This window comes from Serpula lacrymans, assembly GCF_000218685.1.
Source record: "Serpula lacrymans var. lacrymans S7.9 unplaced genomic scaffold SERLAscaffold_8, whole genome shotgun sequence".
Classification (NCBI taxonomy): domain Eukaryota; kingdom Fungi; phylum Basidiomycota; class Agaricomycetes; order Boletales; family Serpulaceae; genus Serpula; species Serpula lacrymans.
In genome coordinates, this window is record NW_006763297.1 from 2,041,582 (window position 1) to 2,057,184 (window position 15,603).

Genomic DNA, 15,603 nt, shown 5'->3' on the forward strand with positions numbered 1-15,603 from the left:
TTGAGTAAATTGATTGTATCCGTCGTGATGTGTGGGTAACACTGGGGTGAGGCCCAGTTCCGAACCAATGCTTTGGCTCTTTCTTCTTTCTGATCTTTAATTCGTCGAGCCAACCATTCCGCTGAATGTGGCTTAGCGTATTTCTTGGCACGTAGGTTTTGGGAAACATGTTTTGATTTATCAGTTACAAATACATTTTCCGAACCGTGCTTACTGGTCAGAGAGTCTGTGCTTACTCCTGACCTTCGAGAAAATCCTTCGTCTTCGTCTCCTCCTGGGTTGTGGTTGCTTCTCTAGCTGCAACTTTCTTCAGAGGGCAGTTCCTTGCGATATGACCCGGCTGGCCACATCCGTAACATAATCTGAACCGACTCTGTCGGTCCGTATCCATGGGTACACCTTGTCCGGGGAATACACCTCTCTGAGGTTGATCCTCGAACCTTCTTGCATACTGATTCGTCTGGGGTCTCGCCATCTGCTGTGGCTGCGGCTGTTGCACATGCTGGTGTGTATACGTCTGTTGTCTGTAGATAGGTTGCGACGGCTGCGTGACTTCTCTCTTTTGTCTTTTGTCTAACTGAAACTCTTCTCTTCGTGCCTCCCATGCGTAGGCTTGCGTTTTCCACTCAGCAAATGTTTTTGGTAGGTCTCTCTGGATGATGACGAAATCACAGATTCGAGAGTGAAGATTCTTTTTGAGAATTCGATTGATCACGTCGAAGTGAGTGGTAGCGTCATATCCGGCCTTGTCCATGAGCGTTGTGAAATGGCTAAAGAATTCGTCGCAATGCTTATTCTCCTGCTTGTATGTCTCAATCTCGTTTACCGCCTGTGATCTTTCGTTTGGATTCCCGAATACTTGGGCTAGATCGGTTAGGACGGTCGAGAGAGTCGGCCATACGGGGGTAGTTGCGTCGAGAGCTTTGGTAAGCACGTTCTCTTTCCAAGCTTTTACCGTCGACGTTCCTTGGTCGCTGATTTTGGACAGGAGGTAGATGAGCTTCGTCTTCTCGTCTGGAAAGTAGGATGCGTAGGCGGTTAAGTACAACTGTAGTGCTTGGCGCCATGCTATGAATCGTTCCTTTTCTCCTTTGAATTCGAAGGGTTCTGCTGCGAGTGTTACTTTGCCGTGTAACTGTGTGGGGTTAGACATGGATGAGGGTTTTGGAGGAATTGGAGGTGGAGGTGGGCGTGTAGGCGGTAGCGGTAGGGTTTGTCTGGGTGGAGTCTCTGGTTCTATGGACGGTCTTGGGTTTCGATATTCGGAAAACACTTTGAAGGATTGAAACGAGGTTTATTTAGTTCGAATCGTAATCAAACTCGTCACTCCAATCGTTAGAAGTAAATCCAAAAATATTTTCCTCTTCTTCTAAATCTCTTTCTACCTGTGAGCTAGTGGTAGAATTACTGTCCAAGTTCGAGGTTGTTTCGTCTGGTGAGGGGGTTCTTTCTATAAGAACGTTTCCTTGGATTAACGAGGAGACGGGAGGAATATAAGAGAAATTTCCGTGGGTCAGATGGTACTCCGGTTTGTACTGCGAGTAGACTCTGTTGTTTTCTCGAATAAGTACTCCCCAGAACTCGGTGTTGATCTCGGTAACGATGAAACGATCTGTGGGGTGGCGGATGACTAAATCAAAAACTTCTTTTCCGTAGTTTTGGTATTCTCTGAACAATCGACAGACGTTTCTGATCTGTCTTTGTTCTCTTTCCCAATTCCTTCCTTCGAGGATCTCGTGTCCAATCTTAAACACTAATCTGCAAAATTGCGATATGCAGGCTACTATCCTTCGTATTGCGTTGCGGCAGAAAGGGGTGACAACTAATACGTGGACTCCTGTTTTAAGATAATCTCGTGTGTTGAAGGCGTCGTTTTGTTCGGGAGTGAGGGGGACGTCGAAGAAGAATGGTATTTCCCGATAGAACTTGATGAGATCGGTTTCGTAAATTCCAATTCTTGTGAAAAAAAGTTCAAGAGGGGTAGGATTAAATGACGCTGTAACGTATACGTCAATTTTGGATGGTTCGAGATAGGGCGTAAGGAATTCTAGGTAGGGTGCGGAGTAGGGTCGTCGGTGGATGATGATTCCGCAGGGAAGTAGGTAGTGGATTTCTCTTCCGTCTTGTTCTGGTGAGAACCCAAGTTGGGGAGTTTCGACGTAGTTCGGGAGGTGATAGATGCGTGGGGAGATTCCGTCGGATAGTATGAGAAGAGCTGTTTTATGTTCTGCCGCTCGTCGTCTGAGGGCTCGTCTTTCTTCACTGTCGTTCCGACGAGGGGGTTCTAGAATTCTCTGTTCGTAGACTTCGATCGATAGGTGCTCTAGGTGTATCGAATTGAACCTGAACAATTCTCTGGATGCTTGATCGGATTCCCAAAAGCAGGTTTGAGCAGCTGCTGATGCGTACTCGAGTAAGCGCGACGTATTGACGGAGTTGGGAGATTTCGAATGCTAAATCGTCGACGGCTAGAACTAGTCCTTCTAGTTCAGAAATGGGGGAAGAGGCGGCTGATGAGTCTTCGTAGTACTCAGTTTCTGTGTCGCTGTGGGCAGGCTGGGGGTGCGTGGCAGCGTTGACAGGTACTGCAACGTGGAGGTCTCGGTTGTTGAGTGCGCGGTGGAATTCCTCGAGAGAACGGCGTTCTTCGTCCGTTACTAGGCTCTCTCTGATGTTCGACAGTTTGACGATTGTAGAAGTGATCGAAGACGACGGCTAGGGTGAGGACTTGAGCGAGAACAAGTAAGAGTATTACTTCGAGGTGGGTAGGAATATTGGAGAAGACAACTAGCTAGCTTAGCTAGAAGGCAAGTGTTTGTTTTGAGATGGGTAGGAGGACGGTGAATGACAACACGTCCGAGGGATGAAGGAAAAAAGTGGGTTAGGGCTATAATGGGTTCAAGCGAGATGGTGCGCTGTGAACGGATTGTAGAGTGAGCTTTCTATTTTGTGAGGCAACGATAAACTATAACAAGAACTAAACCTATCTCCTTCTGCACTTGCAGGGAGTAAGGGTTCAATGAGCTTGAGGTCGACAGACGCTATCAAATATAGCGAGTAGAGGACTTTGGAGAGGTAAGCTTCAAAGGTTCTTGTTGAGGAGTAAAGCGGGTAAATTCAGTAATAGAAAGCTAAGGAGCTATACATGAATAGGTACGTCTTTATATAGGGAACTGTCCGTTCCTCAGACCGAAAGGAGAATATACGAAAAGTGGTCTGAGGAATTAATCAACCAATAAGAAAAAGGGAGAGTAACTATCGTACGACTTCTGGCTTGATTAATCAGCAGGTGAGAGACTTGCACTAATAATAGAAGATTGTCACGCGTGGTCAGGAACCGTATCCTCATGATGAGGTACGATTCTAGATAAGGCGTTATTAGTATTACCAGGCTTTACTGGGGCTTGGAGCTGGTTGGCGAGATGCCTACTACCAGTCCCTACCCAGTGTGCTGGCTGGCTGGGAGCGATGCCCAGTCTCTGATTTGTGATATAAAATGGTAACGATGGTTAAGAAAGCCTGTGAGGGCTATGAGAAGTAGAACGGCAAACGATACCTCTAGCCCTAGAGCCAGAGGCGTAATGGGAAAAGCGTTCGAAAACCAAGACATAGTGAAGATAAAGAAATAATAAAATGGTCCTTACACTATCACTGGGAACCTCGTCACCTCGTCATCCTCGTTGTTCTCAAGCCTACCTTGTGCTACAATTAGCAAGGTAGTGCTCATCTATACTCGTCACTAAGCCCTATCTTCTATAAATTCAACTATCCCTCCTCCTCAAAACCCACACTCATACATCTCTGGGTTTTACTTTGAAGGATCGTTATACGTACCACCCCACAAACAACCAGACCACTCCACTGTTCTAGGAGGCAAAGCCCATAAACAAGTTCCATGGAATCTGGGAGGATTGTGTGTTAGTTTGTTTTTGTGTGTGGTTTTCTAACAGCAGTTCTCATCATCGACAACGCTATTGAAGAGGGGAAGATTGAAATGATTTGTTGCCTGACAAATGATATGATCGCAGACACACTCACTAAAGTATTGCTATCTATGAAAGCAAAGCCTTTTGCTGCCGCACTTGGACTCTATACAGCTTGAGGGGGAGTGTTGGACAGAGAGTATTGAGTGAGGAGACAAGCCAATATGAAGCACCTAGAATAAAGGCATGTAAGTACGGGTGGCCCGTGACCACTATATACCATCAGAAAATTTTTGATCATGCCCACCTACCTACTTATAAGAAGGCCTGGTTGCCATGTATCACCTCAGACTCTATCACAAGATTTGAGGTGAGACCCTCTTGTTTTCCCCCTTTGAATACCTAGGTAATTATTAATGTAGCTCTTATTTTATCATAGACTCAATCTGAATGACTTGAGGGCCTTGCTTAGGCTTGTACCCAGCCAGATCACTGGGTTTAATTTTGGTTACTAGCTGAAATTGCTTCAAGCACACCCAATGAATGGCTAGGACCGCTTGTCGCCATTTTGTGAGGAGGATGAATTCCTCACCAAAGATAAGGTGGGGACTTAATTGTAGGGACTTGAAAGCCATAAATATTTTATCCCCAAGTTACTATACAAAAAGGCAATTTTGTAACTCGTAGAACACATTGAATATAGGAAATTTTTGCAACTTTTTTTGCAAGTAAACTTTGCCAGAAAATGGTAGTGACAGCGACAACAACCTGACCTCAAATTTTTCCAAAAAATATCTATTAACAAAAAGTGATCTACTGGTTACAAAAATGCTTTTTTCTAACTAAGTTTTTGACATTTTTTTCTGAGTTCTGAGTCCCTACAACAAAGTGCCTACCTCATCTTTGGTGAGGAATTTGTCCTCCTCACAAAATGGCGATGAGTGGTCCCAGCCTGCTTGCAAGCTCGCAAATTCATATCGGCAAATATGATAAGCGCAAGCTAGCCTAGCAGGTTGGGGACGAGCCTAGGCCTTGCTATATACAATATATAGACAATGTACTGCTCAACAGATATGGAAATTGCCCTGCTGCCGTTGCAAAATTCAGCGCAAGGTGTATGCCAATGGCAATTGGCGCTTACCAAGTCAGCATTCTCACCAATATCTTGATCAATAATCTGTAACGGATGTGACTCGTCACTCCATAGACTCAGCCACTCGGCTATTCACTCAACTAGGAATACCCTAGTCTCCCCTAGGCATACCATTTAGGAAGAAGACAGTCGTTCCTCCTATCAATGGTCTGCTTCCAAACACGCTGCTTGATGGGAATCTCTTCCCATCAAGCAGCCAAACAAATGCGGCATCCACGGCATGCCTTCCAAAAATGGTATTGTCACATGGAGCGGCAGCACTACCACAAGTTTGTTAATGGGTGACTTTCCATAAGGTTTCCGCAATAGAAACGATGTATAAACATGATATTGCAGTCTATGTTCAAATTAAAGACTGATCAAGCACTGAGATCAGGCTTACAGAGTCATCATGGACTTGAGTGAAGCAAGTACTACAAGCCAATCTGATGAAGAACAGTCTGGCAATGAACTTGTCGAACCCACTTGAACAAGCTGCACTGGCACTTGTGGCTGCTATATATCACATACATTGGAGCAAAGAAAGCACTTCTTCTTCGGGCTTTTATATCACAAAAACAGTACTGATGTAGTAGTGAGAAACTGTGCATTGAGAGCACAATTCATGCTGTTGTGCTTGATTGAATAGCAGCCTTGAGCAACTCTCGATGTGGGTTGACAGAGTCAGACCATTGACTGCTCGGACGTATGTCCAAATGCAGACAAAAAATACTATATTTAATTCTGTAAAGTCTAGAAGGGGGGTACCTACCCCCCTTCTAGATGTGCCATTTAATGACATTTATTCATGGGGCCAAAATAATGGTCCATTGCAAATAGCACCCAATAGGGATGCCGGATCTCGGCCATCACCGTTTATTACTCGTGTTTATTCTATTTAGCTGTATAAATGCTTATGGAAAGTCACCCAATGTTGAACATTGAAATGAGCATACAACAACCTGTTTTGCCTACAGGTTGTATATATATCCACCACCACTTAATGGTACAATACTAATGAACAGTAAATCTGGAAACTTTTGCTTTAATCTTAGTCCCTAACGCTTCATTTCCAACCAAGGTAGTATTCCAACAACTCACAACCAGCACCAGGCTTTGAACTGTAGCACTTCACTCAATATGATTGATTGGCCTTCAAGTGTAGCGTCAAATATTCAGAGAGAGCCTGTATAACATGCATGAGTCCAATGAAAGTGTTGGTTTACCTGTTCCTGTAGCGGTCACAAAACAGTACATTCCTGCCATCAATAAGGCTTCCAATTGCTTCTAGTTGGTAGTCATGTATCACGGGGCATCTGGGTATCAATAATGTGTCAATTAAGTATATGGCCTTCATACTGCAAGACGGAAATACAAAGGTAGATTGGCCACATTTGCAGGACTGAGCGACATGAGTTGGATTGCTTCGGCAGACACAGCAATATGGACATGACGTGTCTGTTTGTCCGCACACGTGACTCACTTAGGGAGATTCCTGTACTATGGTTTTTGTCCTCACTTTGGATGCAGACTAGGAACACCCTCATTCGTATCTAACTCTAGTCGTAACCAGTTTCTACTCTCCTTAGTTAGTATTGGACTTTACTGTTACTCTACATCTTAGCTCCAAACCAGTATATAAGGCTTTCTTGTTCGTAGCTAGACGGTAGCGTTCGCAGAACTAATAGTAGACCTAATACTGTGACTCCTTGTGCGCTCGAGAGCTCTCTCATCCAAACTCAATCACTCGTGTGACGTTCCCAGTGACCGTTACATAATCCCACCCGTCGGTTCATTGCTATCACCGTTCTCACCATCGCCAAATTTTAACCTTCGTTTGATTTTAACTTCACCTTCCTGATCTTGGTTTTCATTAGATTAATATTAAAATACCTCAGACGTCACTCTAAGAACATAAGACCGTAAGACAACACGAAACCCAATTGATGCAACCCATAAAACCCTAAGTAGCAGATGGTAGAAATTGTATAATTGTACACAGTATGCATAAGAGAGATATATGTACAACTTTAAAGTGAGAGAAATAGACAGAAAGAACAAGCAAAGACGTGAAAGTGTGAAGCAAACATAAAACAAAAAGAAAAATAAACAAAGGTGGATGTGTCAACCTCCAGTAGCTCAGTAGCTGAAAGAATGCTGGGCGAGAAGCAAGATGTAAACCTCGCTATCTACGTTCCTTTCCTGTTCGGGGAGGGAGACTAGTCACTAGTATGCGCATGCGCGTGTAAAAGAGAGGTAATGCGTAAGCAGCCGTCAGTCGTCAATCATATTCGTAATACGTATCGTAGGAATTTAATCAAAGAATGGACAAGTGAAAAGAGAGACCAAGATGAGGGGAAAAAATGATACATTGATTCAAGCTCTCGTCACTCAGAAACGCGAGTGGAGGGTGCGCATGGTGCATGGTGGGGTATAGGGTGGAAAGACATACAGAAGGGTGGTACGCGGGGCTCAAGGGGAATATGAAAAGACGAGAAGAAATATAAAAGAAGCTTCGGAAGGGGACTGCGGTAGCAATGAGATTGTAGCCCATTCTATAACAGAACAGAACAGACGGCAGGGTGCGCACGTAATACACCTGAGATCGTCTGGCGCTTCAGCTTTGAGCGTTGGTCGTTATTGCATTGATCCGCGCTTTGAGCTTTGTGCGCTGGAGAAAGGCGGGATGCGATGACGGGAGGGAATAGACGGGCGAGATGGAGTGGATTCACTGCATCCAACGTTGTCCTAGGTATCGTCCCCCAAGCTGAGCCATCACTATGAGTCCTCTTCCCCATCCTCATCACCCGGATCCTCGTCCTCATTATCAAACTCACAATCCGTACTCTCAGGACCAGACCCCCCGCTATCCACAGCATGGGCATGCGCTGGAGAGTCAGCGGGTATACTGATTCCTTCTTCGTTTCCTTCGTCGTTGGCAATGACAGCGGGAAAGTGATTGTCAGATTGCCCTACCGAATCGACCTCATCGTCGCCATCTTCGTCGTTAATGCCTTCTTCCTCTTGTTGCTCGTCGTCTTCGCCTTCTCCCTGGTCGTCCTCATCATCCTCATCATCGCTCTCCTCCTCTTCTTCCACACCTATCCACTCAACTTCCACGTTCCGTCCACTTTCCCCCACCCACCCCTGCTCCACCAACCTATCCATCACTCCATCCTTTACACCCTTGACAACCCACTTCGCAGGCCGACACCCAGCACGGTCCCTGTGTGCAATGAGCGCTTCGAGTTGGGCGCCCGAGATGCCCGAGAGGGTGAGTGCATGCAGGGAGGGAAGATACGCAGCAGTGCTCATGGTACTAGAACTCGACGAAACGGCGACGCTGATAAGATCCTCGCATAAGACAGCAAAGGCGCCGTCTGGGAGCCTGTTGAAGTTGGCATCGAGGAGAGAAAGATCGGGTACGGCGGCAAGGAGAGCACGCCAGGCTTTCAGAGTGCAGTCGAGAGAAGTGACGGTGAGTTGTTCGAGGTGCGCGAGGGACGTATGAGGCGGTACGTCGTCAGTACCATCGCCATCCTCACCATCATCGCCGCTACTACCAGACACCTGGACGGGGGAAGCGAGGAGGGATACGAACGCCGTGAAGTCCTGCTCTGGCAGATCGAGTGTGAGACGACGGAGATTGGGGATGATCATCGTATCGAAGAGAGCGCAGAGCTGGTCGGGGTCGAGGTCTGTGAGAGATAGGTCTGCTAGGGCACTGAGGAGGATGGGAGAGCCTCTGAGATGCTTTGGGGGGATGGAGCGAGGGCCTGAATAGTGTAACGCTAGGTTCTCGAGGGCAGGCGAGGTGGAGAGCATCTCGGACCAATGATGCCATTCTGGGCGAACACCCTCTGAGTGTAGTGCGAGTTGGACGGTGGATAGGGAGCGGAGAAAGGGCGTGTGGGCCCAGGGCAGGTTGACGCCAATGAGCGAAACGTTCTTGATAGCTGGCAGAACACCGTCAAATATCATGACTGGGGGTCTAACGGTCGCGAGATACAAGTTCTGGGCACAGCCGAAATTCTCAAAGTGGAAGAGCTGAAGAGTTTCGAGGGCGGGAGCGGGGCCACACGACGACAGGCGGGCACGTGCGCCGGCTTTGCACTCGTTGTCGCGGATCTTGAGTGAGAAAGAACGCCAGCGAGCGACGTGAGGCGTGATGATGTCGAATACTGGGTGAAACTCTGCGCGGCAGAGGGTCAGGCCGTCGACGTGGTCGGACACGGCAACGGTCTCGACGAGGATGTCTAGGGTCTGATGGGGCGAACGCAGGGCACGCTTGAGGAATACTTGTGCACGGGCCATGTGTGTAGGCTCGCGAAAGTGGATGAGAGACCAGAGAGGCGGGGTGCGGAGGGCGACAGCACGCCAGCGTCGAGAGACATGGGAGAGAAAGAGGTTTGTATTTGGAAATGGGGCGGGGAAGGGGTCCTGTGCAGCGGTGAGGGGGAAAGGGTCGCCAGGATTGTCGGACTGGAGGGCGAGGACGAAGACACGGGAGAGGAGCTCTACGGGGAGGAGGGAGATGGCAGAGGAATACATGGCAAGAGCAAAGAATGTCTCACCCCGTTATATCGCAAATCTCTCGATCGCCCCCTCATCACGTGACTCGCCAATCTCTCCCTCTTATTACTCCGCCGTCCCTTCAGGCTCTACCGATCATCACTACTTATGCACTTCCATCTATCCAAAAGCAGGTGCAAATAATCATGTACATCCAAATATTGCATTTGAGGTTTGAAAATCATACTGATAGGCAATGACTTATTGCTGAAAATAGCCTTTCAGCCCCAGACTGTTAAGTCTGCCATTCTCTTTTAGGTGGCCCCTGTAAAAACCAAAGACAGTGTTTGAAAATATACAGGGTGATTTTTCACCTAGTTTAATCTGATTTGATTTGCTGGAAAAATAAAACCTGCTACCATATACAATAAAAAGCTTCTGAGACATTAAGTTCACTTAACAATCACCTTTTGCAGTGGAAAATATGTTGCTGGGTCTTCATCCATAGGAACAAGGAGTTCCCTAAGAACCACTGTAAATACATATCTAATCTCCAGGCCATCCTTTCTCAAATATACCTATATAATACCATTTGTACCTCTTGGCTGTTACAATATGAGATGTACTATAAGGGCCTAGGCTGTTTTGAGTCTTTTATGACATGCAGGACACAATATTAGTTCATCTTTAATACTTTCCAAAGTATTAGAAAGGGGGTGGCCATCAGAACCATGACCTTCAAAGTTCATGGAGTTATGGAGGACAAAGGAGTGGAGGTGAGAACAGAGTAATAGAACAGAGGATAAGGTTGGAAGTTGACTTAGCTTGTGTGCTAGGCCCTTTTACAGACCTTGGTCCCTAACTCAATGAAGTGAATGAGGGAGATAGGAGGATGCAAGAGGAGAAGAGTAAAAACCCTTCAGACAAGGGTTGAAAAGAACTTGGAAAAAAATTGGTAAAAATGTTGGTATCCTGCTTTGGACTTTCAGTCTGTCTTATATTTCCTCCACTGTTCTTATGTTCCTCATGGACTCTATACAGCACCCTTGTAATAGATGAAGACTTCTTGGTGTGTCTTTCCATTGAATACCATCAACTAACCTGCTCCTACTTTTGAGTCTATCAACTCACTCCTCTACCACCACTTCTTTCTCAAGTTTTTTGCTGTGTACACCAGTGTATAACAACTTTGGGGTATTGTCACAAGATGAGTGAGCCATTGAGTGACAAAATTGTCAGCTGGCTGCTAATTCAAACACCAATAAGAATCCCAGGCACACTAAATAACACAAAAAACAAAAAGAGATAGGATATTCAGAGTTATATACACCTTTGAGATACTTAAAGTGTCCTAGTTGTTATGCAATATCAGGGGCCATGTAAATATTATTATTTCTTTACAGTAGCTAATTTTTTTGCACTTTTTTCCTGATCAGCCACAAAATACCAAGTTCAAGGTGAACATGCCACTCATAGAATGCACTGGTGTTTTCTTTATTATTACCAAAGCAAAGGTTTTTGCCAGGTTCTCTTTGGACCAGGCTAGCAAGGTGATACACATTTACCACATTATTTTTGTATTCTATTGATCTTCTATTACTGTGAGGCAACACTAAACTAAAACAAACACAAAACCTGTCTCTCAACACTTGTAGAGAGGAAGTGTTACGATAACACAATTTTCGGACCTTTTCTTTTTTTTCATTCTCCGCTTTAACCTTGTACACTTTAGCTTTCACACATGGTGCCACGCGGCACTTCCCCTTTTGTTCAAACTCCTCTTTCTTGCGCCGCGTTGCCTTCTTCTTATTTTAGATACAACTCTCTCACACAGTGGAGCTGGTCATGTGGGCTAGGCCCCATGACATCATCAAGCCACTAACTTTATCAACTGTATAGTACATAAGTACAAACACTCTGTATTAGTATATATACCCCAATAGATCCAGGAGACTCCTTAGCGAGTCCTCCTGTTGTTAACCAACAAACTCTCTGCAGCCTAAGGGGTAACCACTCCCCATTCACTACCTTTATAGTGTATTCCTGTGTGCGCCAGAGTAACTAACTCCTGGTTGTTACAGGAAGAGGCCAACAATCAGAATGTTGGTGGATGTGAAAGATTATTGCAGGTAAAGGATAAGGTTGGACTTCAGAGGGATTCTGATATGGAGTTTGAATGAGTAATTCAAGTAATAAAAAGCTAGAGAATCATATATTGGTATGTAAGGTCTTTCATAACAAATTGTCTATCTCCTCAGACCAAAAGAGCAATAAAGAAGAAATGGTCTGGATCTAACTAACCAATAAGAAAAGAATAACTATTGTACAACTTCTAAGGATTAATAAGCCGGTAAGAGAATGTGCTAAAGATAGATGTTACAATACACAGTTTTCGGACCTTTAACTTTCACTCTCCACTTTAACTTTTGTTATTTTCACACACTGTACCTTGTGGGACTTTCCTTTTGTTCAAACTCCACTTTCTTGCACTGTGCTGCTGTCCTTTATTTTAGATACAAGTCTCTTACGCAGTGGAGCTGGTCACATGGGCTGTGCCCTATAACATCATCAGCCACTGCCTTCATCAACTGTATAGTACACATATACAAATAGCATGTAGTAGTATATATACCCCAATAGATCAAGGAGACTCCTCAGTGAGTCCTCCTGTTACTTACCCATAACAAACTTGGTCCTACTATAAGGGAGATTATCCTCTCACTGTGAGGCAACAATAAACTATAACAAAAACACTACCCGTCTCCGACTGCACTTGCAGGGAGTAAGAGGTACAACGAGTCTTGAAGATCGACAGATGCTAGTGAATATAGCAAGTTGAGGATATGGAAGCAGACTCAGAGGTTTCTGAGGAGAGGTAAAGTGGGTAATTCAAGTAATAGAAAGCTAAAGAACAATACATGAATATGTAAGGTTTTTATAGCTAACCGTCTATTCTTCAGACCAAAAAAAGAATAAAAGGAAAGTGGTCTGAGGGGAAAATCAACCAATAAGAAAAATGATAACTATTGTAAGACTTTCAAAGATTAATCAGCAGGTGGGAAAGTGTACTAATAATAAGTGTTGTCACGCGTGTTCAGGAACCGTATCCTCCTGATGAGGTACAATCCTGACTAAAGTGTTTATTAGTATCTCCAGGCACTGATGGGGCTTGGAGCTGGTTGGTGAGATGCTTACCGCCAGTCCTTACCCATTGTGCTGGCTGGCTGGGAGTGATACCTAGTCTCTGATCTGCGATATAAAGTGGTAACAATGGTTGAGAAAGCCTGTGAGGGCTATGAGAAGTAGAATAGCAAATGATACCTCCAGCCCTAGGGCCAGAGGTGTAACGGGGAAAGCGTTTGAAAACCAAGACATAGAGAAAATAATAAATGGTCCTTACACTCACCCACCCCTCTCTGCTTGTCTTATTGTGCGCCAGAGTATACAAACTCTGGTTGTTACATTAGGACTCGCTCTTATTACTCTCTTGCACATTGTGCAAACCTGGATCACAGGGTTAAGTAGAAGTTTTTCAAACAGTAAGACTTGGGTGCCAGTCTGGTGTTGAGTGTTTGCTAGCCAGCAAAAACTAAGTGTGTGCCTTAATCTTGCAGGCAAGCTCCTCAGGACGAGGTGCTGAAGAGAATTAAACAAACATATGTGACTCCCAGTGTTAAGGGGAGTACTTTAGCTCAGCAATAGTGTGAAACTATTGTTGATTAGATTTACATACACACTTGCTTCTTCGAGTACCTCTGACCAGGCTGGGATTTGCCTCCACCAGTTGGAGAAAGCTTGACAGCTTAACAAGCGGACCACCCCCTGACAACTGTTTGGACCAGGGTTTCTTACATTACCTTTTTATACACATTTTTAAATACTAAAGTGTGGGTAGTCAGAGATTGAGATCCAATATCCAGCTGGGAAGAGGTAAATCTGCAGATAGCAAGTGGGGACCCCCAGTTACCATTTTTTTTACATTACCAAGAGAACAAGTTGATATGTCATCGCAATCCCAACCTGATGCCAACACTCTGTTGCACAACATGTGTGCACAGATTTTGACACCAACCACGCAGCTTGCCAAAATTCAGGCAAACCCCTGAATTGGTTGAGCAAAAGTTCAACAAGAAAGCTGAGATTGTTGCTGACCCCGGCACTTTCAAAGGAGATTGGGCTAGATTTACTGAGTGGTAGATCAAGCTCCAAATTTGGATCAAGGCAAACTGGGACACATTTGCCAATAATTTTGAAATAGTGACAGCAGTGCTGTCAAGACTCAAAGGACCGGTGGCAGGTCAATACGCCCAAGTTAGACTCCAGGAGTGTTACACTGCCAATCACTGGCCTACCTGGGACAATCTCAAGGGGGAGATTAAAAAACACTCCAAACCCCAAGCTGAGCGTGACTGGGCGTGTCAGCAAATCCACTCCTTTAAACAAGGAAATATGAGGACAGATGATTTTATAACCTGGTTCCTGGCCCTCTCCATCCAAGGGGGTCTAGGTAATGAACACACTGTGACAACACCAACAAGACACAGTCTTGGGGCACTGGAGCACAATGAAAACAACACTCAAAAAAAGAGGAAGAGGTGGGAGTGGTTACCCATTAGGTTTTGACAAGTTAGTTGTTGGTAGACAACAGGAGGACTCACTCCGTCCTTCCCCATGTATTCCTGCTGTATATATACTAAAATACATGAGGTACTGTACAGTTGTAAATAGAGTTTAAAGTCCGATGTTTAGCATGTGACCAGTCACATGATGAGTCTAGACATTGGTCAGGTGTTGTGTCACATGACTGGTCATGTGACTATGAAAAGTTCGAAAATGTAAAGTAAAGTAAATCGTCACATGACCTTGGAAAAATAAAAGTAAAAGTACGAAAAAGGTGAAGTGTAAGTAGGTACTGGTACGTCAATTATAACACACACAGTAGAACTGCTGGAACACAATGTGAACCCCCACATTGCACAAAAGCTCTATCTGCAAGATATGAGAAATGAGAACCTTTCAGAAGCAGCAGAAGAGGTTTTCAAGATTGGTAGAGCCATGGAGCTCTATAAAATGCAATTCGGTGACAGGTCCACCACCAAAAACAACTATTCCCAGAGGTGCCCTGGGTCATCAAACCAAAACAATCATCACTCTCACAGGTTCAAGCCATTTGGGCTGCAGCCAGGACAGGATGCTCCTATGGATATTGGTGCAGTCCAAGGCAAACAGATGCGCAGATTCAAGGGCAGCTGTTATAACTGTGGCCAAGAGGGACATATGTCCCAAGATTGCAGAAATGGGGTGCAGGCCACCCACCAAAAAAATAACCAAGGGCACTAGGTGCACCAATTAGGAATAGAAAATCTGGTCGATCGGTGCAATACTCTGGTTGGTTGTTCATACAACAAAATCCGAGCCTTCTTTTATGACCAACAGGTCACTGAAATGAAAGCTCAGGGAAAAGAGTCCAGGGCTTAGGTCACCTGGGTGCCTTTGCTCCTATTAATGATGAAGTAAACCACAACAAGGTGGCCCCTGCTTTGGGGTGTTGCATGAGCAATAAAGGAAAGGGGGTGGCTCCCCAATTTGTAAATAAATTTCTTAATTTGTGATCAGAAATATGTACTTGTATTCAAAAATGCAATTGTAATATTTATGATACTTCCACTGCACCAGCGCCTCCCTTGGAGTGTGGCCCTGGTGAGACAAACACTAGGGTGCTTGATTCTGGTAAAAATAAAGATGAAAATATAGAAAATACTAAAGTAGAAAAACATGTTTCTTTTGATTTTTGGAGCCACTTTGCACAGAAATCCCAAGGCGTGTGTTGATGCACACATATTTATTCCAAAAGGGGATCCATTTAGATGTTGGTGTGGAAGACCTTGCCCGGGGCATAGTACACCCAACCAGCGCTCTGCTTGATTCAGGTGCTAACGGCATCTTTATAAATCAGGTCTGGGCAGAGCGAGTCGGACTCCCCCTTGTAAAATTAAATATGTCTATTCCTGTCCATAATGTTGATGGTACACTTAA

General features: G+C 44.9%; 1 protein-coding gene across 1 annotated transcript; it reads right to left on the reverse strand.

The window, feature by feature from the left end:
* Positions 1-187: 187 nt before the first annotated feature.
* On the reverse strand, positions 188-825 carry SERLADRAFT_392764 (uncharacterized protein; the record flags this gene model as incomplete). Its single annotated transcript, XM_007319704.1, has 1 exon — positions 188-825. The coding sequence occupies one exon, from the start codon at positions 473-475 to the stop codon at positions 233-235; it is 243 nt and encodes an 80-aa protein (XP_007319766.1).
* Positions 826-15,603: the final 14,778 nt, after the last annotated feature.